Source organism: Diabrotica undecimpunctata, chromosome 3 (genome assembly GCF_040954645.1).
Source record: "Diabrotica undecimpunctata isolate CICGRU chromosome 3, icDiaUnde3, whole genome shotgun sequence".
NCBI lineage: Eukaryota > Metazoa > Arthropoda > Insecta > Coleoptera > Chrysomelidae > Diabrotica > Diabrotica undecimpunctata.
In genome coordinates this window covers 12,735,031-12,756,937 of record NC_092805.1, presented here as the reverse complement: position 1 = coordinate 12,756,937, position 21,907 = coordinate 12,735,031, and the positions used below count along the sequence as shown (strand labels likewise).

The window sequence follows — 21,907 nt, the reverse complement described above, 5'->3', positions numbered from 1 at the left end:
TACATAATAGAATACACGCTAAGCTGGAGATATATATTAGTGATTTCCAGTTTAGATTTCAGAATGGAGTGGGCATAAGAGTGGCACTATTTTCTTTTAACGTGCTGACTCAAAGATGTTTGGATGTTAATCAAGATCTTTATATATGCTTTATAGACTACAACAAGGCATTCGATAAAGTAAAACATGACCGACTACATTAATATCAAATTTATACTACAGCCAACGATCAAATATAAAAATTGAGAGAAAAGTGTCAGAAGAAGTAAAGATAAGGAGAGGGGTCAGGCAAGATTGCATACTGTCGCCGTTTTTGTTTAATGCTTATTCTGAAGAAATCATACAAGAAGCTTTGGTAAACGAGACACTCGGCATAAAAGTGAACGGAAGTTTAATAAACACCATTAGGCATGCCGACGATACAGTCATAATAGCAGACAACTTGGAAGATTTAGAAAGAATAATGAATAATATCATCTTCGTGGATGATGTTGATAGAACGTGTTTGCAATTGTAAGATATAGTTCTTTACAGAACTTCACTAGAGGTTTGCCATTCTCATTTCTCTGTCCCAGTCCATTTTTGTGCGGCACTTCTTCAATATTTTCATCAGATGACCCTACGTTGGTGCTAAAGTCTCCTAAAATTATGATTAGTGCACGATTCGGAATAGCGCTAGCAGTTTCTTCTAAACGACCATAGAAACTGTTGATGTCTTCTTTTTGTGCAGCTGTTCTAGGATCGTATATCTGGACTTTCTATGGAGTAGTAAAATTAACGATAGTCCCGTATTTACGTTTGACAAAAAAGGTCCCGTATTCGAGCGTTAAACAAAATGAATTTTTTTAATAATAAAAGTTTTTTTAATAGCACAAACTAGACAAACAGCCAGTCATTAAATGACTAACACATTAAACATAAAAGTTTATCAACCATAATGTCCATAAAGTATCAACAACGAAAAGTTATACACGGTTTTAAAAAAGAAAATAAAGCTTAATTGTTATTAAAGTTTTAATTTAGTTTTCAAGTTTAAGTAAAAAATTTCGTTATTTTTATTAGATAAATGTGAAACAGAACAAACTTTATTTCAAAGCCATCTTTGATGTCTATTTATAAAACTAACATTGTCCTTTGACATATATCGCTTTGCAAACTCACCCATATTTGTAGTTTGACCCTTTTGTCATGTCTGAAAACAGTTTTAACTTTGAAGTCTATTCCGACGGTGCTGACGAACGCTGACGTGAAGCTATCATCGGCATATCTAAAGAGAAACGACGTTTTGCCAACCGAACTGTTTCCTATTATCAATAATTTGAACATGTAATCGAAATTCTGGTCGGCGGCGTCCTTCTGCCATTTTGGATCTGCACCAGCCATCTGAAAATTAGAAATTAAACAATGGTCAGACGGTTTACATATGTATATAGTTTTGTTTAATAAATTTTGTTATGTAGTTGAGTTTATCAGAGGGTGCACAATAATCGACGGTGACAGTCACAGTGGATTGTAAACGACAAATAATTTTACTGTTTTAAATATTGACCGAAGGATAAAATACTTTGTATTATAAAAGAAAAGACAAATATATTATATCTATAAAAAAACTGATGATGTGTATAGCCAATAAACTTAACTTTATTTCAGTTTTGGTTTTTTACATTCAATACAAAATTTTTTCTCAAAAGAGCCAGCTGAGGAACGACAATTTTGTTCTACAAAATAGTCTTAAGGCAACCAACAAGAGGACATCTTCTGGACGACAGTATCCTTCTTTTCTTCTCTTTCTTTCGTTTTAAAAACACGTATTTTTCTTAAAATATACCTATTTCAATAATCTAAACTTCAAAATAATATTATTATAAGAAAGTGCAGAGTCCTTAGAGTTCCAAATTTGAGAATGTAATACCGGGGATAGCGAGAGATGAAGCTGTCAAGGCGTTAAATAAGACGAAAATTGGTCAGGCAATTAGTAGAACCCAATAGAATACTGGTAGGGGTTTCTTCTTCTTCTCGTTCCACTCCTAGCGGAGATTGAAAATCATCATGGCCACTGCGACTTTGTTAGCAGCGCGCCTAAAAAGTTCAATCGAACTACACCCGAACCATTCACGTAGATTACGAAGCCACGATATTTTTCTTCTTCCCACACTTCTTTTGCCCTTAATTTTGCCCTGCATGATATTTCTTAAAAGTTCGTACTTTTCACCTCTCACAATGTGCCCCAAGTATTCCATCTTTCTAGTTTTTATCTCGTTTAGAATTTTGCATCTTTTGTCTAAAGTTTGGAGTACTTGCGTGTTAGTGACGCGGTCCATCCATGATATTCTGAGACTGCGCCTATAGCACCACATCTCGAAAGCTTCGATGTTTTTTATGGTCAACTGTTTTAGTGTCCAAGCCTCTACTCCATACAACAGGGTAGAAAAGACATAACACCGCAGCATTCGTATTCGTAACTTTATATTGATATCACGATTGCAAAAGAGTTTGCGCATTCTATTAAAGACTGATCTAGCGATTTCTATTCTACACCTAATCTCTTTTGTTTGATCAGTATCGTCTGTGATCCAAGCACCTAGATATTTATAACAGGACACACGCTCAATCGTTGTATTGTCTATTACAAGATTAGCTCTGATGTTCTTTGATTTCGTGATTACCATAAATTTAGTTTTTTTCAAATTAATTTTCAAGCCGTAACTGTTACAGTATATATTGAGACTTTGAACGAGATGTTGTAGTTCTACTAGCGTTCCCGTTAGGAGAACCGTATCGTCAGCATACCTTATATTGTTGATCGTCTCACCATTTATTATCAGACCAAGATCTTCTTCCTCGAGTGCTTGTTCACAAATAGCTTCACTATACAGATTAAATAAAAGTGGCGACAAGATGCATCCCTGCCGGACTCCTCGACGGATTTGAATTTCTTCTGTTAGCCTACCCTCAACCTTCACATTTGCTGTTTGATTCCAATATAGGTTGCATATAATTCGAATATCTCGGCTGTCTATATTTTTCTTTATTAGAATTTGTCTTAGTGGTTCATGTTGTACTTTGTCAAAGGCCTTTTCGAAATCAATAAAGCAGGTGTAAATTTCTTGGTTTATGTCTAAGCATCTCTGTGAGAGAACGTTCATTGCAAACAGAGCCTCCCTTGTACCCAGCCCTTTTCTGAATCCCATCTGGGTAGGGGTTTAAAAGACTCTAAAAGAGGAAAGGGTTGATTATTTGTACCAAATGATGAGGATATATGAGAAAGAAAGAATGCCCAATGCATGGAGAGATAGTGTGATGGTATCATTGTATATAGATAAAGAGGACATTTAGAACTGTAAGAATTGTAGAGAGATAAAGTTAATGTTACCGACAATGAAAATTTGGGAGACAACTGTAGAGCAAAATTTAAGGAGAGAAACATCGATTGGAGAAGAACAGTTTGGGTTTATGCCAGTCGATAGAGAAGTACAGTTAAAAAAAATGAGAGCTACATTTGACATTAATAGACCTTGTGAAGGGTTCCTGAAAAGTACGTGAGGATATGTATGACGGAGCGTATACCAAAATAAGAACCGCTGTTGGATTGATTAAAAGTTTTCCAGTGACGGTTGGTTGGTTTGCATGAAGGCTCTTCACTAAATTCTTACCTGTTTAACCTTGTTATGGAAGTACTGACAGCGAAAGTGAAGTAGGGGGCTCCTTGGTCAATGCTCTTTGCTGATGATATCGTGTTAGTAGAGGAGAACAAAGAAATGATGGAGGAGAAGTTAAATTGTTTGAGAAGGGCTATTGAAGAGGGAGAACTTAGCGAGGTTAGCATGTCGAAAATTATGTATATATGGTTGTGAGGAGGAGGAATGATTGGGGAGGTAGAATTGCTTGCAGAAAAGCTAGGACGAAACCTTGGCTCCTACATAACATAGATCGAGAGATTGTTCACAGGATACAAGCTGGTTGATTTAACCAGAAGCGAATGAGCGGGATACTTTGTGATCGAAAAGTCGGAGAAGGGCTGAAAGCAAAGATATACAAGAGTGTGGTTAGACCTGAGTTGGTGTACGGCGATGAAGTGTGGGCTGTAAATGAGATCCAGGAAAAGAAAATGAAGGTAGCTGAAATGAAAATGTTACGGTGGATGTTGGGTAAGATTGGAAGGGACAGGATCAAAAAAGACTTGATTAGGGATAGAGCCAGGGTGACTACAGTCTTAAAAAAGATTCAAGAACAAATACTAGAATGATATGGTCATGTCACAGGTAGAGAAGAAAATTATGTTGGATGAAGGATAGAGCTGTTAGAACTTGATGTAAGAAGAGGTAGAGGAAAATGGAGGAGAAGATGGGAGAACTATGTAAAAGCAGACTTAAGAAAGAAAGGTTTAGGTGAAGAAGACTCGATGGACAGAAATGAGTGACGGCGAAGAGTAAGCAACAGCTACCCATGGAAAAAAAAGCTAAGGAAGAAGATGATATTTATATCCTTCTTTTCCTCTTTTTATTTTGCCCCCAAAATACGTGTTTTTCTATTAAAATATATCATTTTGAAAATTTAAACTTCAAAATAATTTATAAAGCAGCACAACAGTTCCTAGATATTCAATGCTTCGATGATAATCCTTCATTTTTGATATTTAGCGTCAAAGTTTTTCCGTCAGCCACTTGAAGTGATTTCTTCCTTCCTGAATCTAGCTATTTTTTTCGTGGTCTTTCTCTTTCTCTTTTAGTACCTTCTTCTTGGGATTCTGTCAGTATTTATTTTGTCTACATGGCCAAGTGATTTTACTCGGAGAATCGTCTGTCGAGTTAGTTGTGGTATATATTAGTAATTTTGCCTTTCTTTCGTAATTTTTATCTTTTAACGTTACTCCATAACAGTGGCATTCTGGTAGATAGGTTGGATTATGTTGGTGTAGCAATGGTCTATTCGACATTCTGTCAATACTTTTACCATTTTCTGCCTGTCTATTCGCTCCGTGCGTGGCCATGGTAAGGGGTACTTTGAAACGATGCCAGCGTGCGTAGCAGCGAAATGTGACACAATTGGACCTACCTTTTTACACATAAATTTTATCAAAAATGTGTGCAAATACATATTGCGTATTTAATTGTGCTAATAATAGCAAAAATAGTAGGTGTAGTTTTTACAGGTTCCCAAAGATTACATATAAATTAGAGAAAAGAAAAAGATGGATCCGTGCTATTAATATGAAAAAGTAAATATCACATAACTTCATTTTTATGCAATTGAAATAGGAAAAATTTAAATAATTTACCTTAAATGATATTTTATAAGGCTTCACGCTAACTGCAGAGTGCCTGATGACTTTAGCTTTTATATCATAACTTTTACTATTACTGTTTTTAAATATATGCTCTTTCACGTGAAAAACTTGATTTGCCAGTACTAGATTTTTCCCTTTCTTTTCCGTTTATGGTTGAAAAGATATATTATGATGAATTTTGAGAAACCCAGTTTTTAATACTACATTTATTTTGTACATAAACTGAAAAAATATAATTAAAAAGTTAATTATTAATAATTGTCAATTTCGCATGTATTTAAAAATGTCAAACATATGCCGTATGTTTAACCTGAAAATTGGTAGGTCCAAAACTGTCAGTTGAAGGCGATAGGTGTCGCGTCAGTCACGCACGGAGCGAATATTAGCAAATTCTTTCTCGTAGTCCATAAATATCAGTGCCATCAATGAAAAAGACATAAAATGTAAATTGGGAGACTACTAAGTCAGGAATAACATTAAAGAGATGTACAGCTGGTTCCTAAAAAAACTGATACGACTCATCGTAAGATTTGATCATTTTAAGCAGTGTATTTGATTGGTCTGACATTATATTATATTTATTATGACAAAGAAATAATAAAATAAACAAACAACAAACAATTGATTAGATATGTTAATTCATAAATTGTAATAATTATTAAGGCCTAAATTTTGATATTATTTTCAATTCCTGCATTTTATAAAGAGTATATAAATGATGGTTATTACATAAAATAGTGTTGTTATTATTATTTTTATTATTATTAAGCAATAAAACAAACGACTTCACTCAACAATATATTAAAGCGATAATTGTAACCACATTAAAAGATAACTGGGCATTATTAGAGGCAGCAAAACATTTTAACATATGCAGAACCACAGTTTTTCTATTAATAAAAATTGGAGGGAACAAGAAACTCTAGAAAGAAAGCGAGGGCCTGGAAGACCAAACTATACTAAATTTAGGTATGTAAAAATAAAATTAATATTTGGTAATATCTCCATCAGCACTGATAACAGCTTGTATTCTTCGATCCATTTACGTGAAAGGAACTATAATATTTTCTTCTTCAGAGAGCTATTCTCAAACCTGTTGTATACCGTACCATAGCTCTTCAGCATTTTGAGGTATAAAATTACGCCGAAACAACCGTTTTATAATAACTCCCACAGATTCTCGATTGGGTTTAAATCTGGACTGTAGCTTGGCCATGGTAAGGTTTGGATGTTGTTATGATAAAGCCACTGGTTTATTATATTTGAAGTGTGAACAGGACAATTATTATCTTGTTGGAGAATAAAATTATTTCCTGGATACAACTGTTCTACACTGGGAAATATGATGTTTTCTAGAATATTCAGATAAGTCTGCCCAACATACCTACCATCAATACGCCATACCATTCCCATTCCTCTAGATACAATCCATTCACATACATTGGCGCTAAAATGACAAGCTGCTCGATATGTATCAACATTTATAGGATTCAATCTAATATTATTTGCTCTATATACCCCAATTTTGCCCTTTTTAGAAGATTGAAAATTTTCTCATCTGTAAATATTAACCCTGTCCCAAAAATCTTGATATTTTAGCTAATGATTTAAAGCAAATTTAAGTCTTACTTGCTTCTGTTGTGGTGTAAGAGCTTGTTTTTTGCTGCAGTTCGGTACCTAAGGCGCAATGCTTTAATTCTGCGCCAATTTGTTGTCTTTCTTTCCGGAAACTGTAACATAATTCTTGCAGTTTTTGCATCTTCAAAAGGATTCTCTTCTAATATCTCCAAAACGTACGATCTTCATGAGCGGTTGATATTTTTGGTCTTTCAGAACCTTGCTTTCTCTCGACAGTTTCTTGTTCTCTCCATCTTTTAAAAACTGTTGTTTTGCTTACGGTTAAATGGTTCGCTACGGCAGATAGTGACCAACCATCTTCTAATTTCGCTACAATGGTTGCTTTTAGTTCTTTGCTAGTATTTGGAGCCATTTTTTAAGGTTAAACAGAATCAGTTATCTGACAAATTTTAAGAGTTGGCAGTGACAGTGACAGTTTGTAAATAATAAGTTTTTATTCTTCAAAATACACTGCTCAATTTTCTACTAAATACGCTTTAAGAGTCGTACCAGCTATACATACTAAACTAAATGAAACATATAAAAAATAGAAACCAATTGAATTCAACTACAAATCGAGAAAAATCACACAAGAATCTACTAAAAAAAAAAGAAAGCACAGCAAATGCGTAATGATCCTCCGCTATTGAAACCTGTGTCACTATCAAAAATTCTTCTATACTAAAATCACAATCACTAGATAAAAACAATGCACTAGAAATAAACCAAGACACTTGAATGTTACGAGGAACACTCCCGAATAATATTTATTTACGATGTGTAAACTTTGTAAATCATAATTTGGGATTTATACAATATATACAGGGTGGCGCACCGAAAACGAAACAGATGCATTTGCTGGCAGATGATTCCTTTTTAAAAAAAACGCTTGGACCCGTCGATTTTGTTATCGAGGGGGAAACAAAATTGGCATAAAATCACATTAACATTTGCAGCCCCCTAAGCGGGGGTGGCACCATCCCTAAAATCTTAAATGGAAAGAGGGGTCGAATGATCCATCATTTAAAAGGTCTTTCAACTCCCTTTACAATGATGTAAAATTCATGTACTTCAATTCAGTAGTTTTGGAGATTTATTGATTTAAAGTTTAAATACATCATCGTAAGAGGAGATCAATATATAGCAGCAAAGTTGTTAAAAAATAAAGAATGAACTGACCTGTCAGCCGAGTAAATGTTGAAAATGACCACTATTACTTTCCATGCAATAATAAAGATTTTGATGAAAACGTTGCCTGACATTTTGCAATATTTGAGGAGTAATTTGATGGCACTCATTCACAATTCTTTGTCGTAAATCTTCTAAGGATGTTGGCTGAGTAGCATAGATTTTGTTTTTAAGTAACCCCACAAAAAGAAATCCAAAGGTGATAAATCTGGCGATCTTGGGGGCCATTCAACGGCACCTCTTCTACCAATCCATTGACCTGGAAAGGTCTGATCTAAATAATGCCGAAATCTTAATGCGTAATGTGGTGGGGCACCATCCTGTTGGAACATCAACATATTCTCAACGTATCGACCATCATTCTGATTTTCAATTATATCTGTTAGCGCAGGATCTATGGCATTTTGCAGTAATTCCAAATACATTTCACCAGTCAAATTTCCAGGTAAGAAAAAAGGACCAACCAAATGATCGCCAAAAATGCCAGCCCAAACATTTAATTTTTGTGGCTGCTGTGTGTGTACCTCATGGTAAATTCTGGGATTAGAGTCCGACCAATATCGACAAAAAAAAGGAACATTCGTCGGAAAAGCAAATGTTAAATAAAAATTGTTCATCGTTTGTAATACGTTCACTCATAACTTCACAAAATTCTAATCGCTTATCAAAATCGTCTTCATTAAGTTCTTGTACAAGGTGAATTTTATACGGATGAAAATTATGGGCCTTTAGAATCCGTTGGATAGTACGTCGACTAACACCACACGAAGTTTGCAATTTGCGGGTACTTAATGTAGGATCTACAATAACTTGCCCTAAAACCCCCACTTCTGTTGCTTCGTTCCTTATAGGATTTTCAATATTACGTTTTTTATTTGCGACTGATCCAGTTTCCCGAAATTTAGCGAAGTTCTAGAACATATTTTCGGTGCACATTATTGTTCTCATGTCGCTCATTAAAAATTTGTGCTGTTCTATTAGCGCACTGATTATTTCCGAAAAATATTTCAATAATTTCAACCCTTTCTGCCGTGGAATATACCATGGTTAATTTATGTATAAAGCAATAAATGATATTTTAACAACAAAGATTGGTCAAATCAATCGCAAACTAATGTACTATTTCCTATTTAAAATAAGTACGTGGCATTCTCTACTTATCTTTCTTCAAGAAACAACTTTTTTTGTCACAAAGGACACTTCAATTGCTATTTTTATTATTAATAAACCATGGGCGTAGTAAATAAAAGCATTTACTTATCAAGAAAATGCTTTCACTTAAATTTCTTCTGAAAGAAGTACAAACTAATTTGATGTACCTATTAAAGTCTACTTTAAACTTTAAATCAATAAACCTCCAAAACTACTGAATTGAATACATGAATTTTACATCATTATAAAGGGAGTTGAAAGACCTTTCAAATAATGGATCATTCGACCCCCCTTTTTATTTAAGTTAAGATTTTAGGGATGATGCCACACCCGCTTAAGGGGCTGCAAATGTTAAAGTGATTTTATGCCAATTTTGTGTCCCCCTCGAAAACAAAATCGACGGGTCCGGGCGTTTTTTCAAAAAAGGAATCATCTGCCAGTAAATGCCTCTGTTTCGTTTTCGGTGCGCCACACTGTATATATACATGGTAAATCACTATTTGAGAGTGCTCCTTGTAACATTTAACGTGTCTTGGTTTGGTTATTTCTAGTGCATCTTGATTGTGATTTTAATGTAGTAATTGAATCTTAGGTAAGCTATAAAAAACAAGAAATATTTTTGAATATTTGAATTATATTATATTTTTATAACTATTAACTTTATTTATATAAAAAAATTATTATAGAACCCCATTATTGTTCAAACTTACGCTGTCAGAAAAGTATCCTAGCGGAATTTCAACCCACGAAATTAGCCTATGGGATCGACGTTTTTTTAATTCGAAGGCATGGTCACCTGTTGATTGTAAGGTTTAAATGAAACTTATATATAAATTCAAAAACTATGCATAAATAAAAAAATCCAAAAGACATATTACTTCTTGAAGTACACTGCTCAAACAATTTAAGAACGCCTTTTCTCCTGATCTACATGCCAGCAGTTCTGATCGATGCTAAGTAGATTCAAAAATTATAAAAATACTATATTTAGATAATTGTTTTCTGACCGATTCACAACAGTTACTATTTTACAAGAAGATATTTCTTTGTTTTGTGTAGTTACTTTCATTTTTATATTACTATATATTGTAAAAAATTGTTTGGGATACACAATTTAAATAACTTTGAAAGTAATCGATAAATCACTATGGTATTGTAAATTTTTATGTAACTATTAATTTATAAGCTTACAGCGCGATAATATTTTATCAACTAAATCAACTCTTAACAGCGCTGCGTATAAATATCAAAAGTATTATTCCATAATCATCTGGAGTAGTTCATTTCTATTCACTGCGTCGGTATGTTCTGGAAGGGCAGGGCCGCTATTGATAATGCCAGTGATGGTATATTTTGGAGTTATCCTTCTGAGAATTGTGACAAGTGATTTGTCGAAGGTACGCTATTTCATTAGGTATAATAATACATAATATATAGTCCGCCTAGAAAGTATCCGGAAAAAAGAAAGCAGAATTATAATTTTACGGTATTTATTTCTATCACTTTAAATATAAAATTTCAACAAACAATTCATCTCATTTACTTATACAACCTCCATTTAAATCTAAACACTTAACTAAACGTCCAGGTACACCCGAAACTAGATCAAGGCCATAATTTTCGGTAATGGTGTTCCAGGCCTGTAAAATTGACCGAATCAAACCTTTATCTGCGCTGCTCGTTTTACTTCAATCTTCATCAGTTCCCATATGTTTTCAATGGGACTAAGATCTGGAGATGCTGCTGGCCACGTCGTGTTCTTGCATCCAAGCTTGAGTATAAGTAGAAGTATGGCATTTTGCATTATCTTGCTGAAAACGCCACCCCTCTGGATATAAAACATGAGCCGTTTCAAGAAGAAAACCATTTAGGATGTCACAATATTTTGCACTATCAATAGTACCATTAACTATACAGAGAGGTGTAGTATCACGCTGAGATATTGCTCTCCAAACCATTATTATAGTGGGAAATTTTGAAGATATTATTAAAATTATCTTCTCGAAAACGTTGACAAAAATCTATTCTTCGTTTTCAAGATTCAATTCAAATCTAATTTTCGAAACCCCAGGCCAGGATTTTGTCGTCCTAAACCATTTAAATTGTTTCCGCGAATCTTATGCGGTCTACCCGAAACTGGTCTATGTCTCATAGTTATGCCATTTTTTATCCTCTTTATTATCTCATACACTGAACTTTTTCCGAGTTCAGTCAGTTGCACTAATTTTTTTAACGTTTCGAACACCCTTTCTATACAAATATTCCACCATTTTTCTTTTTTCTACTTGCGACATTATTTCAGAATTTAATTTACAATTTAATTTGTTTTTAAGGTGTTTGAACCTGTCTCGGATACTGCTAATAGTAACATCATTCCTCCCCCTGTCCATTCAGATTGGGAGAATAAAGAGATTTCCCGAGGAAGAAAGCGGCCTGAGGAACTTTTGAAAACTAGAAAGTTAACAAAAGGAAGTTGAATCGTAACAGCGGTAAAGAGTACACATCTCACAGTAATAACGTAACACAAGCGAAGATATTTCCCTCTGGATATGACTGTAAATGCCCCAAAAATTGCCGTGAGTTCTCTTCTGAAGATACATTGAAATCATTTTTTAATTGAAACTAGCAGATTACTTAAAACAAATTATTTTTTGCAGGACTTAGTTAATGCCTTAACTGTCAGTAGGCGTAGAATAAAAGACGGATCAGGAGAAGCAAAATCAAAGATTTATCAGTATGTTATTCCAAATGAACATAATAATCAGCTGAAGGTTTGTAAGACCTACTATCTTAACATGTTACAAATAAGTTGGGAAATATTATACAGATGTTTAAATAAAACAGAAGTTAATGTCAGTATTGACGCAAGGAGAAAAGTCTTCTTCTTCAGGTGCCATCTCCGCTACGGAGGTTGGCAATCATCATAGCTATTTTAATTTTTGGGGCAGAAGCTCTAAATAGTTGTTTTGAGCTGCATCCAAACCATTCTCTCAGGTTATTGAGCCATGAAATTCGTCTTTTTCCGATGCTTTTTCTGCCATCTATCTTTCGTTGCATTATGAGTCGCAGGATGCCATACTTCTCGCCCCCATCACATGTCCGAGATACTATAGCTTTCTTTCTTTAATTGTAAGTTTAACTTCCTTATCTTTACCTATTCTTCTTAGTACTTCATTGTTCGTAACTCTATCTACCCAGGAAACCCTCATAATTGTTCTATAGGTCCACATTTCAAAGGCGTTAAGTCGTCTCATTGTGTCTAGATTTAACGTCCATGATTCCACTCCATAGTTTAGTACACTGTATACGTAACATTTTGTTAGGCGTACTTTAAGAGCTAATGTTAAATCTTTGCCACATAGGACCTTTTTCATTTTCATAAAATTAGAACGTGCTTTTTCGATTCTGACGTTGATTTCTGCAGTGTAGTCATTATTTTTCTGTTATAAGTGTTTCTAGGTAAGTGTACTTTTTTACCCTTTCGATCTGCTGGCCTTCTACTGTCAAGATTTCGTTAGTATTATGGTTGTTTTTACGAATTTTCATAAACTTCGTCTTTTTGATATTGAGCGAGAGTCCGTACTTCCTACTAGACATTACTATTTTACTTATGAGTCTTTCTACGTCTTGTAAACTATCGGCTATTATTACTGTATCATCTGCATATCTGATGTTGTTAACTAAGACTCCATTTACTCTTGGAGGAGAAAAGTAGCGTTGCGTAAAATAGACAGCTCAGATGTTGTTGTTCATATAAAGTCATTTCCCTGCTACCAAAGACACTATACAAGAAATTATGAGAACGGAAGATATGAGAAACATTATGAGAACAAAAGATACCTAAGTCTAGATATGAATTATAAAAAAGTGTATGATTTATACAAAGAGAAATGTGAAAGTAAAAACAGAAATCCTATGAAAAAAAATATTACTACCAAATCTTCAGTCAAAACTTTAACTTGCACTTTAAACCTCCTTCAAAGGACACTGTCAGCAAATATGACAAGTTATTTAAAAAAAATTGTTCTGAAAAACCAGCCGACTTAAAGACAGAAAGAGAACTGCACTTTAGGCGAGCAGGCAGAAGAAGCGCACGTAGAACTAAAAAAAAATGCCGCTGAGGCCTTGCAGGATCAATATGTTTGCACATTTGACCTTCAAAAGGTATTGCCTTTTCCCAAACTCACAACTTTAATTGCCTTTTTCCAAACTCATAACTTCAATTGCCTTTTTCCAAACTCACAACTTCAATAGCCTACTATAAGAGACATTTTTATAGATATATATTGTTACAATATATATATATATATATATATATATATATATATATATATATATATATATATATACTTTGGAATTTATTCTTTTAATAACAACACTGCCTATATGCATGTCTGGGATGAGACTAATGGTGGAAGGGATTCTAAAGATCTAGTTTCATGCCTTAGGAAATATTTGTATGAAAATGACAAGGATACTTAAACACGTTGTTATATTTTCTGACTCATGCGCTGGGTAAAATAGGAATAGAGAACTAGCCTTACTCTACTGAAACTTGTTTAAGACCCTCTAATGAATGTGGAAACAATTTATTTAAAACTTATGATACCAGGCCCCTCATTCCTTTCCAATGATACTGAATTCGGTATAATAGAGAGAGCAGCCAAGAAACATAGGACCATCAATATATCGGATGACTGGTACAACATCATTAAAACTGCAAAAATGAAAAAGCCTCAGTTGGAAGTTGTAAAACTACAGCGGGAATAGTTTTTAAGCACAATATTCCTCGAAGATTCAATCATAAATAGAAAAAAGGGCACTGAAGGTAGACAAATCAATTCGCTTAAGATACATTGGTTAAGGTTTAAAAAAGGAGCACTTTTTTAAATTAAAATAAATGAATCTTTCAGTGAAATTTTGAGTTTCTCAACCTTAAACATCTCGAAAAAGACAAGTAAAACATGGCCTAGAAAACCCGTGGAAGTGCAAACCTTGTTGATTGTACAGAAGGATCATGTTTACCCAACCAAAAGACAAATGATTAAAAAAAAAGGAGGACATGTTGTCTCTGCTACTTTACATACTCCATATTCAACATGGATACTTTAGAACCCTTCTAGAGAATCAGCCAACTCGTCAAACCCAGGACAACGAAGCAACTGAAGGACATGGTACGGCGACGATTCGTTTTTTTGTGTCAATTAATTTTTCCTTTCACCTAAGTAATATTTTGTTTTAATATTTCTAATATGATCTCTAGATCTCTCTAGAAGTAGATGTACAAATAAAGTGTATTATTAACACTAGCATTTGGTTCATTATCTTTCTAAAATTCTTCAGAATACATTTGAACGTCCACTTTTTTGCATATTTTGGGGTTATTACATCAAATTTGGCCAATAAAAGCACTGTAAATGTGTAAGTTACTCCTTGACCTTCTTAAATTAAATATTATATACTTTTAAAAATGTTAACGGGTAATTTTCTTATAAAGCTTTAACTTTAAACCTCTGTAGCTCAAATGTAGATAAAGTGGACTTGGTTCATTTTTATTCTGAACCCTCTAATTACACTGGGGAACACACATTTTTTGTTGAGTAAGATCTGATTTTTCACTAATTTGTGTCCTCTGAATCTGAGAATAACCTCAGGATCTTGTCTATCACGTCAACTTTTTAAACTACAGGGTATCCTCAAAAATCATGCATATAAAAGAACATAAAATAAAACGTACCAAATCTACAGTTTACAAAACATTTAATGCAAGTTAAATCGAGTTCGTATAAATAAAATTGTTTAATTAGTGAAGAGTACTTACAAATTAAGACAAAAAATTGCGTTTATAGCTTTTTCTGGAGTGTTCAGTTTGTGTACATATGCGCTTGATGCTAAAACAATAGTCAGCCATCATATGTACGTCCCATCTACCTTGATATCGTGTTTCCATGACCTTCAAATCTCGATGGAAACGCTCACCCTGCTCATCACTCACCGCACCGAGATTGTCCGGGAAATTAGCAAGGTGGCTATGTAAAAAATGCACTTTAATGCTCATGTTGCACCCTAGCTTTTGGAAGCTATCCAAGAGTTGCTGGAGAATGTCGGCGTAATTAAATACTCGTGTATTTCCAAGAAAGTTTTTAACAATGTTTTTAAATGCCAACCACGCATTCTTTTCAATTTCTGACATTGTTATCACGAAATGTTCATCTGTAAGAAGCTGCCGAATCTGTGGACCATCAAAAACACCGGCCTTTATCTTTTCAAATGACAGGCTAGGAAATTTCGATACGAGATACTTGAAACAGTCTCCTTCAGTTTTTCAAAGCTTTAACAAATTGCTTCATGAGACCTAATTTTACATGCAGATGTGGAAATATAATATTTTTGCCTGTCGACAAGTGGTTGATGTACAATGTTTGGATCACCAGGTCTCAGGTCCGGACTTGGCGGGCAGACCATTTTAAGGTCAACACAAATGATCCATTGGTGCATGTGATATTGCAACAGATCAATGACTTTCTTTATGTCGGTATATTCTTCACGCAAACAAACTGAATGGCCAATTGGAACTGAACCAAATAAATTTTCATTGTGGAGGAGAACACACTTCAAGCTCCGCTTTGAGCTATCTATAAACAGTCGCCAGTCAGTTGCGTTATAGTTTGAAATTCCCAATTTTTCCATTAAACCAATTACATTATGGCAAAACACAAATCCACCATCACTTTGAAATTATTGCAGAAATGCCCTTTCTCGTGTTCGAAAATAGAATACCTTGGCTCCCTTTTTAAGCAAGTTGTTCTCATTGAGTCGTGATGCTAAGAGCTCTGAAGCTTTTTTGGATAGTCCCAAATCTCGTTCCAAATCATTTAGCTCTTGCTGCTCGAATCCCTTACGTACGGAGTCATCTTCAATTTCGAAATCTTCATCGTTGTAGCGCTTTCATCTACACCATATCCGTATTCCCCTTCTTCCAAAGAGGGAAATTCATTGAAAACTGGCACAGGGATTTCGGCTGAAAGTGGCACTAACCAACACACAACGTTTCACCACGGTATAACAGATGTAACTGAAGTGAACACGTGAAAAGTCAAGTCTAGACCAGTTGCAGTTATCAGCGCGTCATTCCCCGACCAACATGCGCCCCACCCATATAGAAAACGAACGTGACGTGATAGAAGAAAAGTAAAAACAGTTTTGAAATCAGCACGCCTAATTCTATAGAAAACAGCTAAAAAATCTAACTCAACAGAAATTGAGTTTCAAATTGTTCTCCAGTGTTATTTACGTACATACATAATTACGTACATAAATTGTAAATACTTTTCACCCTAGATTTAAAAGGAAAAGGCTAAATATTTTACTTTGAAATACAGGTAACTCATTATAGGCAGGCTCATGTTTACCTAGGTTTCACTGAATTTAATATTCTGAATAATACGTGTTTATTTTACTACAATTTTACATTTAATCAATTTACAATTTGTATGTCAAATAAAGATAGAAATATAAAGTGATTCCCTCTATTTATTTGAGCAGTGTACGTCAATTGCACTCGACTAAACTAAACGAAGCCAACACAAGTTGATTTCATTACCAGCGTGTGAAAACAGATTATCTAGGGAAAACCGGCTTGAATATGCTAATCTGGTGCTTGACAGCTAATTTTCAGATTCAGTTTTACGAATACTAGCATCAACACTAATACATATGAACATCGGGTAATGTTTAATTGTAGTTCACTTAATTGATAACTTATTGATTAGTTATAGACAGGTGGTAACAGCTTATCAGTATTTTTTATCTTGGCAAATATTGCTGTTTGAGGTATGGTGATATAATAATATTATAATGATTGTAATTTTTGTGGCATTTACATCAACAATTAGATGTAGAATAATTTAGAGCTCATGAGGTATCCAGATTACGATGACTTTCTAGATATTTTCCTTCTAGAAATCTTCTGGACAGTTTTAAGTTTATTAAACGGATTACTAGTTGATTTGATAAAGAAAGATGTTTTGTCTTCATAAGTCACAAAATTCTTTACAATCTTCTTTGGGTTTTCGTCTGAGGAATAATTTACTTTGGAAAGTCTTACAAAATACTACTTACTCTATTTTATATATATATATATATATATATATATATATATATATATATATATATATATCACATAATGACGATATTAGATTTTTGTTTTGATACAGGGCAGCGACAACCGCTTATACGTATTTCGACCTCTTTAGGTCTCGTCAGAACGGTATAGCCACTGCTCTGAACCAAAACAAAAATCTCTCCCGTCCTAGACAATAGTTATCAAAATAACTATATACGGACGTAACTCCGCCATCTTAAAACAAAAAGAGAAATCAAACGATTTCTACCTAACGAAACCTAATTCAAATTTTTACCACTGTGTTTCCTAAAACTTGCGAAAATCTAATACCGTCATTATGTTTTATTACTTACTTCGTTTGGAGTACCAGAAACTAAATTCACTACGAATTTTGACCAGGATGAACGGCATGTGGAATGCAATTTTAGATTCCCTTGCCGAGTAATTTATCCAGCTGTTTGTTTCACAAGTTTTAGGAAACACAGTGGTAAAAATTTGAATTTGGTTTCGCTAGGTAGAAATCGTTTGATTTCTCTTTTTGTTTTTAGATGGCGTAGTTACGTCCGTATATAGTTATTTTGATAACTATTGTCTAGGACGGGAGAGATTTTTGTTTTGGTTCAGAGCAGTGGCTATACCGTTCTGACGAGACCTAAAGAGGTCGAAATACGTATAAGCGATTGTCGCTGCCCTGTATCAAAACAAAAATCTAATACCGTCATTATGTTTTATTACTTACTTCGGTTGGAGTACCAGAAACTGAATTCACTACGAATTTTGACCAGGATGAACGGCATGTGGAATGCAATTTTAGATTCCCTTGCCGAGTAATTTATCCAGCTGTTTGTTTCGCAAATTTTAGGAAACACAATGGTAAAAATTTGAATTCGGTTTCGCTAGGTAGAAATAGTTTGATTTCTCTTTTTGTTATATATATATATATATATATATATATATATATATATATATATATATATATATATATATATATATATATATATATATATATATATATATATATATATATATATATATATATCAATGAACCACTGACATGCGGTATACCATTCTTCTTCTTCTTAAGGTGCCGTGCATTTCTGCGTAATCGTTCACCATACATCGTCTTGTCAGGTGAGATGTTAAATAGTCAGGATTAAATAATTCTGTTTTTAGCAGCATTGCAAAGAATTTCATAGCTGTGGATTCCTGTCCATTGTCGAATATTGTGCAGCCATGACATTTTTTTACGTCCCAGACCTCTCCTACCCTCTATCTTCCCTTCGAGTATCAGTTGCTGAAAAGTATATCTTTCTCCTCGTAATATGTGTCCCAAGTATGCAGTCTTCTCACTTTTTACATAACTAAAAAGTTCCCTATCCTGTAAGCCTGCTCTTCTGAGTACTTCCTCATTTCTGACCCTGTCCGTCCATGATATTATAAGCATTTAAGCATTCAGGCACCACATTTCAAACACTTCAAGTTTGTTAATGGAACTGGCCTTTAACGTCCATGCTTCCATTCCGTACAAGAGAACAGGCCACACGTAACACTTAAGCATCTTGTATCGGACGTTGAAGTCCAATTTGGGATCAGTCAGAAACTTACGAAGCCTCAAAAAAGCATTTCTGGCTTGTTCAACTCTGCTCTTTATTTCATTCTCGGGGTCCCAACCCTCGTTTAGCAAACAACCCAAATATTTAAATTGTCTGACCTGTTCGATTTCTTCTCCAGAGACATATATCTTTGCGTTTGGGTAATTATTTCTACTTATACACATTGTTTTTGTCTTCTTGATATTTATTTTCAAACCCCGAGCTTCACTTGCAAGAGTTAGATCATTTAAAAGGCATTGAAGATCTTTGATGTTATCTGCCACTATGGCTGTATCATCGGCATACCTGATGTTATTAATAAATATGCCGTTAACTTTAATACCCTTATTAGAGTCTGCCACTGCTTCTGCGAAGGCTTTTTCTACGTATAAATTGAACAGCATTGGAGACAGTATACAACCTTGCCTTACTCCTTTTTTAATGGAGAAATCTTCTGTTTGGTTGAAATTTTGAAGACGTACTGTTGCTGTCTGGTTCCAATACAGATTGGCGATAATTCTTATATCCTTGTCGTCCAATCCCAACTCTTGTAGGTATTTTATCATCAATTCGTGTTTTACATTATCGAATGCTTTTTCATAATCGATGAAACAGACAAAAACATCCTTTCTTTGATTTAAACAATTCTGTATTAATGTTTGCATACTAAAGATCGCTTCTCTCGTGCCAAGTCCATTTTTAAAACCAAACTGACTCCATCCACTGACCTCTTCACATTTCTTAAACAATCTAGTGTGCAGTATTCTCAGGAAAAGCTTTCAAAAGTGACTCATTAGGCTTATAAGTCGGTGGTCCTTGCAGAAGTTCGCACGTGGTGTTTTTGGTAGGGCGATAAATGTAGAGCGAAGTCACTCTTTTGGAATACCATACCGTACTGAAAATATATTTTGTGTACCTTCAACTGGTGTGTAATTATACCTGCTTCCAACTGCTGCAGTTTTAATATGGGTTTAGTCTTTGAGCTACGTTGACGTAAAGTTTTCTTGCGGTGTCACGTACCGCATGTCAGTGTTTACGTTTCTATAGTTAAAAGCAGTCCAATGTATTCTTTTTTAATATTAGTATGGCAACCAGTTTATCAAGTTGTTCTAAATTTACTCGTAAATTTGTAAAACCTTCAGATTATGATTTTGAGGCTGTTTTAGCTCAATGGGCTGATGAAGTGCCTAGCGATTTAGTGATAGTGATATTGACGATGTAAGGTGTAAGCAAAGAAGTAGGCATTGAAAGTCAACACTACACCGGATGTGAGCAATCGAAAGGTTCTGAAGACGAATATAATTCAAATGCTACTGATAAGTCATATTAATGGCAAAAATCATTTAAGTGGTCTACTACAGAACCCTCAAAAAATGTAAGAACTCTGTTACACAATCTTGTAACAAGACTCCAAGCTCTTCGGTCCAAAAATGTAAGAAACAAGAGTTCATCATTATTTTTTAATTTTCTTATTTCCGAGGATTTAATACAAAAAATACTTAAATGGACAAATACTAAATTACGTGCAATTCGTGAAAACTATAGAAAAATGAATAGATTAGCACTAAATGAAATTAACGAAGGAGAACTGAAAGCCTTTTGGGATTGCTTTTATACACATCAGCTTTCAAATCCAATGACGAAGATATAAACTCTATATTTGCTACAGATGGCACTGGTAGGGATATATTCAGATGTGTTATGTCAAAAGAAAGATTTAAAATATTTCTAAAATGTTTACGTTTTGAAAACCCTCTGGAAAGAGAGGAAAGAAAAAAGATAGATCCAACAGCAGCCATTAGTAACATATTTAATATATTTATATCAAATTGTGAAAAACTGTATTCCTGTAGGCACATATGTTTGTATTGATGAAATGTTGGTCGGCTTTAGGAGAAGGTGTAGGTTCAAAATATATATGCCTAATAAGCCTGTGAAATATGGCATTAAAATAATGTGCCTGACTGTTACTCGAACGAGTTACTTATACGATGCCTATATATAGCCAAGGAGCCAAGGACACTGACGGAACAGGGTTACCTGATGACGAAAAGAAAACTCAATCTGTTCTTCGGCTTGCTATACCTATGTGTGGAACTGACCGTAATATTACAGCCGATAATTGGTTTATTTCTATATAATTAATACAGCAGTTAGAACTAAAGAAGTTAACCTATGTTGCAACTACACTGATGCAAGGAAGTCAATTTGACTTCATACGGATTTACGAAAAGTTTAAACTTTCCCATATGTCAAACAAATTTTCCATTTGCCAAAAAATCGAAGGCTGTTTGACTTATTTCTTCAATGCACCATTCAATAAGCACGGATCAGATTACTGAAAAACCAGAGACTATAGCTCATTATAATCATACGAAAGGAGGTGTCGATACGTTAGATGCCAAGTGTGCCAATTATGCTGTTAAACGTCGTTCTCGCCAATGCTGCCGTCCTAACATGAAAGGTCCTATCTGCAAAATTTGGTAAAATGACTTTATTGGCTCATGGCATGCGTAAACATATTATCTATGTATGTACAAAATGAAATTGTCCTATAAGCGTCTTAAGTGCCTTATTATATACCTAAATGGTTTGTCCTAACTGACTAAAAAGCAATGTTTACTAACATAAATTGTCCTATCTCACATATGCTAAGAAAAATTGTCCGTTTTAACTTTAGAAATGCAGTTAGGACTGTTTAAGGTAGCATTTTATACTGAACGGCATCAGTTAGGACAATTTTGCGTAGTACGACAAAAGCATGTTTGTAAAATAACTTGAAATAATTAATTATAAAAGGTATTTGTTATTATCAGACATTGGGTGTACGCTCATGTTTTTTCTATTTTAAGTAAATATATTGTGAGAAGTGGATGAAGGGTAAGTTTAATAATGTTACCTTATGTATAAGCAATAACTGATTGTAATTAGTGTTTGTAGTAGTAG

The 21,907-nt window shown here is 34.3% G+C and overlaps 1 protein-coding gene across 8 annotated transcripts in view; it reads right to left on the bottom strand.

Annotated features, from left to right (window-relative positions):
* Positions 1-21,907, bottom strand: part of Rab3 (RAS oncogene family member Rab3) — a 131,809-nt gene that overhangs the window by 34,514 nt on the left and 75,388 nt on the right. For 5 of the 8 annotated variants that reach the window (XM_072525282.1, XM_072525287.1, XM_072525283.1 and 2 more), the window contains exon 2: positions 1,162-1,383. In XM_072525282.1, the coding sequence (XP_072381383.1) occupies positions 1,162-1,383 (222 nt within the window). Of the gene's footprint in view, positions 1-1,161; positions 1,384-9,954; positions 10,041-21,907 lie in introns of all 8 variants that reach the window. The other 3 variants (XM_072525285.1, XM_072525280.1, XM_072525286.1) reach the window with 1 other exon arrangement.